The sequence below is a fragment of the Rhodamnia argentea genome, chromosome 7 (genome assembly GCF_020921035.1).
Source record: "Rhodamnia argentea isolate NSW1041297 chromosome 7, ASM2092103v1, whole genome shotgun sequence".
Lineage (NCBI taxonomy): Eukaryota > Viridiplantae > Streptophyta > Magnoliopsida > Myrtales > Myrtaceae > Rhodamnia > Rhodamnia argentea.
The window spans coordinates 26,516,211-26,523,446 of record NC_063156.1 but is presented as its reverse complement, the minus strand read 5'-3'; the positions used below and the strand labels follow the sequence as shown (position 1 = coordinate 26,523,446).

The following is a 7,236-nucleotide window of genomic DNA, read 5'->3' as shown; positions in this document are numbered from 1 at the left end:
AAACTAGCAAAAGTTGATAAGTTCCCATCTAAATTTTTAATTAAAAAAAAGATTTTTCTTTTAATCGCGTTGAACCTTTTTGGTAACGATATGAATAGACAATATAAATGTGGTGATACGACATGGACCGGCATGTTTGCCACTTCACTCGATGAACTAATTTTATGAACTTTCTCAAGGGAATATTGAATAATTGTTCGAGTAAGTCTTGAGCGAGCCCCTCCCGAAAGCTTGATGCAAATAAACAAATTTTTGCTCTACGTCTCCGAGCTATATATCCTCGTTCAAAGAAATTCATCACAAAATCATGCAGATGATCAGTTTAAGCTTCAGTCAAACTACAAAGTCTCTCATCTGCCAAAAGGAGCAACAACCGAAAACCCCAAAAGAGAAAGAAAAGCCCTGAAAGTTCGTTCATGATTCCGGCGGAGTTTTCCCTCCGTGCAGATTCTGAGAAACCAGGTTGCCAGTTGTGGCCGCGTGCTCTTTGCACTTCTCGGGGCCTACTAAAATGGCTGAGAAGCCACACGTACAGCCTGGTTCGTTGTTCTTTTCTGGGCATATAATGCAATTGGATGGAGCTGATGGGGATCAGCTGCATGTACTGTGCACGTCGCCTTTAATTAATGATTTCTTGTCATGTTTTAGAGGGGTAAAGCAAATTCCAATCGAATTCCACAAAGGGAAGAAAACATTGGTCTTCCTGATGAACATTTCAGTATTTTATATAGCTCTGGAAGTAAAGGTTGAAAGACAAGACACCTCAGACGTTCATGTGCATCCCTGGAGAGATAAAACCAGACACCCACTTTGTCATCTAGTGTGGAAGTGTCGCGTTGCAGAGCTGGGAATCATCACAGACGGATCCCAATAACCTTCTGTCCTCTCCGTGATCCATCCATCTCTCTCTCTCTACCTATAATGATGCTCGATCATAGCCTCATCACTTTATCCTCATAATTCCCGCATCATCCTTCTCTCTCTGTCTCCCTCTGTTTCTGGGACTCAGACAATTCACAAGAGTTTCCTAAGAAGAGGACCTGCGATTACTCCATCGTTCAATGGCTCCTCTAGGTGGGTCGCTCTTGGCAATGCTCATGCTCTCCCTGTCCTACGCTTCGCTGGCCACCTCGGCCTCGCCCCAGAAGCTGCTCTTCTCCACCATCTCTGCAGCACCAGCGACGCTACCCAGCGTCGCCCCTCAGTCCTCCACCTCCACCACCGTCTCGGCTGCCCCGTCATTCCTCCCATCCTCCCCTCTCGCTCCCTCCCCGGCATTGTCCCCCGACATCGCCCCGCTCCTTCCCTCCCCTGGCAGCGAGGCAGCCGCCCCTGCCGCGTCCACGCAGCCTATAATCCCGTCCAGCCCAAGCCCGCCGAACCCAGACGACATGCTCGCTCCCGGGCCCAACACCGCGTTGCCTCCATCGGGCGCCTTGCCGGTCTCGGCCTCGCCAAGGGTTGGGAATTCGTTTGTGGAAGCAGTCCTCTGTTCGTCAGTAGCATTGTGCTTGGTGTTGCTTCCTGTCATGTGAGTGCAAAAATTTGCAGTCTGCCCAAGTGGGTGCTTTTGCTTTACTCTCGTCATTGCAGATTCAAGATTCGCTTTTTACAATTCATAGTACCTGTTTGTATGTGAGAATTCTTTTTTTCTTGGCAAACGAAGTGTATGGCACAAATGTAAGTTTGTCATAGGACAGCAATTCTATCCCTGCTTATATAAAATAATTGCTATTCTTTAGTTAACTGTTCTTATTGTGCTCTTTTCTAATCGGGAAGAGAGTGGAAAAAAACCGAAAAAAACAAAGAGCTAGTGAGCCCCATGCAGGCCCTTTTGGGAGTGGTTGGGGGTCTCTTGGCATGTGCTCCTTGTTCATCTTTCTTTGTTGGTATTGAAGTGTTTTGAGCATCGCCACTGCCACTTCACTGTAGGAAATTCACTTTGATTCTTAATCCTGTGCTCTGGCAGACTCTGAATTCTGGTAAAGTGGGTGTCTAATGTGAATTCTGCCTAGCCACCGTCGTAAAAGATGGTGACTTTGCCTGTCACTTCAACTGTTAGTATCACTAGTTCTCTCTCTCTCACTTTAACATTAGGAAATTCACATCACACGAAATCACAGTGGCTAATTTTTATCCAATTGACCAAAGATAAGGTACTAAAAAGAGGGCCCTTGTTTCAATGAGGGAAAAAGTAAAAGTGGGATTAGGTAGTTCAGAAGAGGAACTGCCGGTGGAAAGATGAAGAGGACAATGTTGCTTGGGATTGAATAATGATGTTAATCTGCAACAGCACATGCGCGCTTAATAGACTTGCCTAATCATGCCATATATCATTTAAGCTACAGCTGTAAAAGATTACATAACTATTACAACCTGATCATATGAAAGCAAACCTAATGATTGAGAAACGAAACAGACATTTTTTAATTATGACCCTAACTATGCTTTTAAGTCTTGATTATAAAGCACTCTCAGTACATGTTCATATACTAATTATGTTACAAGACATACCCATCTACAGAGCCACAACTGTTGGTGGGGACTGTGAAGACCCATTGAACAGCTTCCCCAGAAATCCACCCTTCAATTTGTCAAAGTCAAAGAGGTTAAACTTCTTGGCTGCTCTAGCAACAATGTGCTTCTTAAGCCTCACATTGTCATCCTTCAATACTCCCAAAGTCAGACTCAGCTGCCTTATCACCTCCCTCTTCTCTTCATCCTTCTGCACCAGCTTCTCCTTCTGCATACTGTTCTCCTCCCTGAGCCTCTCTATTTCTTCCTTCAGCTTCTTCACTTCGTCCTCGCTGAACCAGCTCGATCCCGACTCTTCTTTCGTCTCTTCGTGGGCCTGGGCGTCGTCCTTTTCGTGAGAAGCCACGGTTTCATTCTTCTGACAGGGCTTATGTCCCGCGGATTCGGTGTCCTGGCGCCTGCCTCCGGTTACTTCCTCCTCCTCAGGATCCTCGACTTCGGATTCAGTGTTCTCGTGCTCAAAGGACTCGGAGTAGCTGTCGTAGTTTTGGTCCATGGCCGACATTGACTTCTCATGGCGATACTTGTTACAGGAAAATGGTGACCCGACAGTTGTCAGGAGGCGAGTCCCCGCTTCAGACTTGAGCTGGTCATACCGCTCAGCCAAAAGGCGGTGCGCGCGGTAGAAATCTTCCACCATGCTCATCAGCTCGGGCCTCTTCTTGTAGTACATCTCTGCTCGCTGAGCAAAAGAGTCCGCGTCTCCCTCGATCAGCTTCAGCATCGCTTCTGTCTTGTCATCTAGCTCTGGATGAAGGGCACAGAGAGCAATCTTTGTCAGCAGGTTCAGGATCGCAGCTTTGTCCAAGAAGATTGCACAACTAGGACAGATGGACTATAAAGAGATGACAACCTATATTTACAAGTTATGGATTTTACTTGGGATCCAAAAATTCCTAGAGCTGCCCAGTCTACAATACAACAATAAATTGATTCGAAGAAAGTAAGGAAGCTCCATTGTGAAGGCAGAACATGATTACTACTTCACTAGAAACATTTTTATCCATATTATTAACGAGCTCCATACTTTATCAACAAAAACGGACCCATCAACTCTCACAAACAATCCGACCAAAAAAAAAAAATCTCTCACAAACAAAAAGTCAGTCTCTTTGTGGTTATGCTTCAAGTAAGATGGAAGAAGCACATAGAAAAACAAGTAGGCCCCTAAAAGCAATGGAAATAGCAGATGAGAAATGTAATTCACCTTGAAGCATTCCATCAACAGATTCATCATCATATCTAGGAAAGCTTGCCCTTAAGTAGATTGCCATGGGCCCAACAGATCATTAGACCATAAAGAGTGATCTTAGTGACAACTAATTGATGAGTGAAGTTTCAGAGACCGCTGCTAAAATTGAGGAGCTGAGTGCCTTGTGGGCCTCAGGTAACAGAACAGAATGGAACACCCAAAGAAATAAATCCAGCTTCTATATGAGAGATGCTCAGTGTCCAGAACATAAATTAAATTAAAATTATCACTAAAATGAAAAGATATAAATCAAACTGTGCAGTGTCATAGACTCATAGTTACTTTTACTTCTGCCTAGACAAAATGGGTCCAAAACTAGCATCATCCACAAGCTTTGGCGATAGCAAGCGGAATCAAGATGAGAAAAGGAACAATGTCGAAGGCCAAGTCTCATGCGCATAAACGACATCAACAGCCACGAGAAGTTTCAACCAAGAATGAGTTGCCACAAATCCACAGAATCAAAATGAGAGTCACGAGTCAAGAGTATGAATCCTGGGCCTGGATTCAGGAAAATCTCCCTTTCTCTAAAGCCCATTTAGTAACAAAATTGCAGCCACCATTGATTTTGTGCGGTGAGGACCCCCCTCCATCACCGCAATCTCTCTCCCACACAAACACACAAACACAAAAGGGCACATGCTGTCGAGATTGGTATGTCTAGACTGGAAATATCACATGGTAGATGGAGATCAACCAGTGGAAGTGGAAGGCTGTGTAACTCTCTCACATGGATCCAGCACTTCTGTCACTACTTCTTTCTAATTAATAATCATAGAAAGTCACAGCGGCCCCACTGTGGATTACTGCAAATTTCATCCCTTCACAGATCATGGACTTTTGTGAGCACTAGATGCAAATGAATCTACCCACAAGAGTTACCCAACATCAAGTTAACCACCATTGCCTGTAATCTCTCACTTGCCAGTCAATATGCCCCACCAGAAAAGGTAGGCGCTGAAAGAAACAAAAGAAAGACAGACAATTCGAAATTTCAAATATGAAACTAAAGGGGACACGCTACCCAACGGTCAAGAACAGCAAAATGTCAGCCATATCTTCTTCTTCTTTTTTTCCCTTCTCTTTTTTGTTTTTTGTAGGGTTGATTTCGAGTTCTCATAGAGAGACGATAGAACAGAAAATCACTAACCAGAGGGTGAGATTTCTTTTTTCCCCCATTTCGTACCTGATAGTGTGGACTGAAGCCACGGTGAACGCTTGGTTGTGGTGTGGTGGCTGTCGAGCCACCACCACTGCGAATGCGAGGGCTGCTTCTTCATCGTCATCACCATCCCCACCATTTTCTCTCCAACTTTCTTGTACCTTACCTTCAAATGCCAGCGAAAAGAGATCAAAAAAGGAGGGTTATAAAAGCAAAAGAAAGGCGAGCCAGATGAATCGAGAAATGCTCTGAATTTCAGCGTATGAGACAAGAGCTCAGATTGCATTCAACCTTCGAAGCAGTTGGTTGGGGCTTAAATACTGAATGAGGAGTGATCATAAAGGAAAAGAATCAAGCCCAATATGGAAACTGATGCCATGAAATGTCCAAAAAAATTGGTCTTTTTACCTCTAAGCAAAAGAGGGAATTCTCCAATCTTCAAAAAAAAAAAAAAAATGGCAAGTTTGACCATGACTACCAACAAAAATGAAAAACTGGGAAGCAGAAGAAACGGAAAAGGCAAGAACTTTAAGCACCAAATCCATCGAAACAAGAGCAGAGAAATCTGGGCTTCAAGTCCCTTCTAAATTCAAAAGATAGAACGCATTAAATAGCCCCAAAAACATATCAAACTCACAAGTTGCTTGCTTATTTGACCGATCTCTGAGTTGCGTACAGGAGGAGAGTGAAGAGAAGTCGAAGAAAGGGAGAGAGAGAGAGAGAGAGAGAGAGAGAGAGAGTACCTTGATGGAGGAAGGAACGGAGTGCCTTCGGTTTCTCCAAAGCGAGACTCGCAGACGGTGGGAGCGTCTGTCTAAGCTCGGTGTTGGCTTGTCCGTTGACACGAAGCCCAATCTCTCTCCCTCCTCGTATCATATGTGATGTGACTTTTGGACTTGCGGCCGAATTTGAGTTCCTCGAAGTTTGCGACTGTGTTTGTCTCTCTCTCCATATCCCTTTTTCCTTATTCTTCAATTTTTTCAAAAGGAGGATCCAAAAAGATCATGGCCTCTTCAATCCAATCCGACGTGGTAGACCGATGCGATTAGCCTCGCCTACGAGTTCAAAACAATGGCAAAGCTTTATGTCTATTATTCTGGCAGCCATGGAGCATTGCTATGATTCTTGCCCCTCCATACTCTTTTGTCAAGGGAAAGCGGCGCAATTAACCTTAGCAAATTTCGCAATGATTTAGGAATTTCAAGAGACAATGGCACTTCTAAAGCTTCATTAAATACACTCGATTAAGAATCTTGTCTAGACGGTCACTCCCTTTATGTCAATATAGACAAAAATAGTATTAATAATAAAAATCCTTTCTGCCATGAGCACTCTGTTTCGTGGCAAGGCACACCGTGATCTCAATAACTACGTTTAAAGTTTATAGGAAAATAGATTTTAGGAAATATTAACGCCAATGCAAATGAAATTGTAAGAGGGAGACAGTGGAAAGATTGTTCTTACCTGATGGGGTAGTGAATAGCAACTTCTATTACCTTAATAATAGTAATAAAGAATGACTGGAAAGGAACAATCACGATTATTAGCTTTTACGGAGATTTGCGATTCCCCTTGAACTCTCAGTCACTATATGCCGTATTGAGTCATGGTTTTGTGCCGGATCTTTATCAGCTTTTAAGATCAAACAACACCTACCCAAAAAAAACAATCACGATTATATAGAGGAAAGGACGGACTCTTGGCTCCGCCCCGTCTGATCAAGGGTTAGAAGTTGAATATAGATAGCGCGTGAAAAGATAATCAAGGAGCCTCATGCATTATTGGACGATCGGCTAGTGGCTCATTTGTCCAACCTTGGACGAGAAGAGGAAGAGAAGTCGGAGCCGCAACTCTTTTTCTCACTTGCAATTATGCTCAATCACTTCGCATCAGAACAGTGGCTTCTAAAAGCGATTGTAAAAACTTAATCGATGCCATCCATCGAAAAGGTCTTTGCCCTTGGAGTACTCGGCATTTCGTAGCAGATTACCGCTTCCCACTTCAACACAATCCAGGGTGGTGTTTGGCGAGGACTTGTAGGCCCAACATGGAGCTACTCATGCTTTAGCGAATTGGGCTTTTACTTAAATAGGAAAAGCATCTTCCTTTTCTTTTCAAAATCCCCTTTTAGACGGGGTTAAGTCACCGGGATATAAAAGCCAAGATATGATATGTTTTATCCTATTATGTGTTTATCATCTATCTAAAATAGGATAAAGAGGAATATAGCTAGGATAAAAAAAATCCCAAGGGAGGAGATGAGATTGACTAGAATATGATTTTTCAA

At 43.5% G+C, this 7,236-nt stretch overlaps 2 protein-coding genes across 3 annotated transcripts; one reads left to right on the top strand and one right to left on the bottom strand.

The window, feature by feature from the left end:
• Positions 1–813: 813 nt before the first annotated feature.
• LOC115742521 (classical arabinogalactan protein 26) lies at positions 814–1,746 on the top strand. Its single transcript, XM_048282903.1, has 2 exons — positions 814–1,635; positions 1,696–1,746. Exon 1 carries the CDS (start codon positions 1,062–1,064, stop codon positions 1,533–1,535), a length of 474 nt encoding a protein of 157 aa, XP_048138860.1. The 5' UTR covers positions 814–1,061; the 3' UTR covers positions 1,536–1,635; positions 1,696–1,746.
• Positions 1,747–2,310: 564 nt separating this feature from the next.
• LOC115742520 (protein NETWORKED 3C) lies at positions 2,311–5,855 on the bottom strand. 2 transcript variants are annotated; one of them, XM_030676857.2, is made up of 3 exons: positions 5,693–5,855; positions 4,974–5,115; positions 2,311–3,282 (listed from the first exon to the last, which is right to left on the bottom strand). In XM_030676857.2, exons 2-3 carry the CDS (start codon positions 5,086–5,088, stop codon positions 2,519–2,521), a joined length of 879 nt encoding a protein of 292 aa, XP_030532717.2. In that variant the 5' UTR covers positions 5,089–5,115; positions 5,693–5,855; the 3' UTR covers positions 2,311–2,518. The 2 variants fall into 2 exon arrangements, with proteins under 2 accessions (XP_030532717.2, XP_048138859.1); XM_048282902.1 differs by having other exon boundaries at positions 4,974–5,118; positions 5,700–5,855.
• Between the last annotated feature and the right edge of the window lie 1,381 nt (positions 5,856–7,236).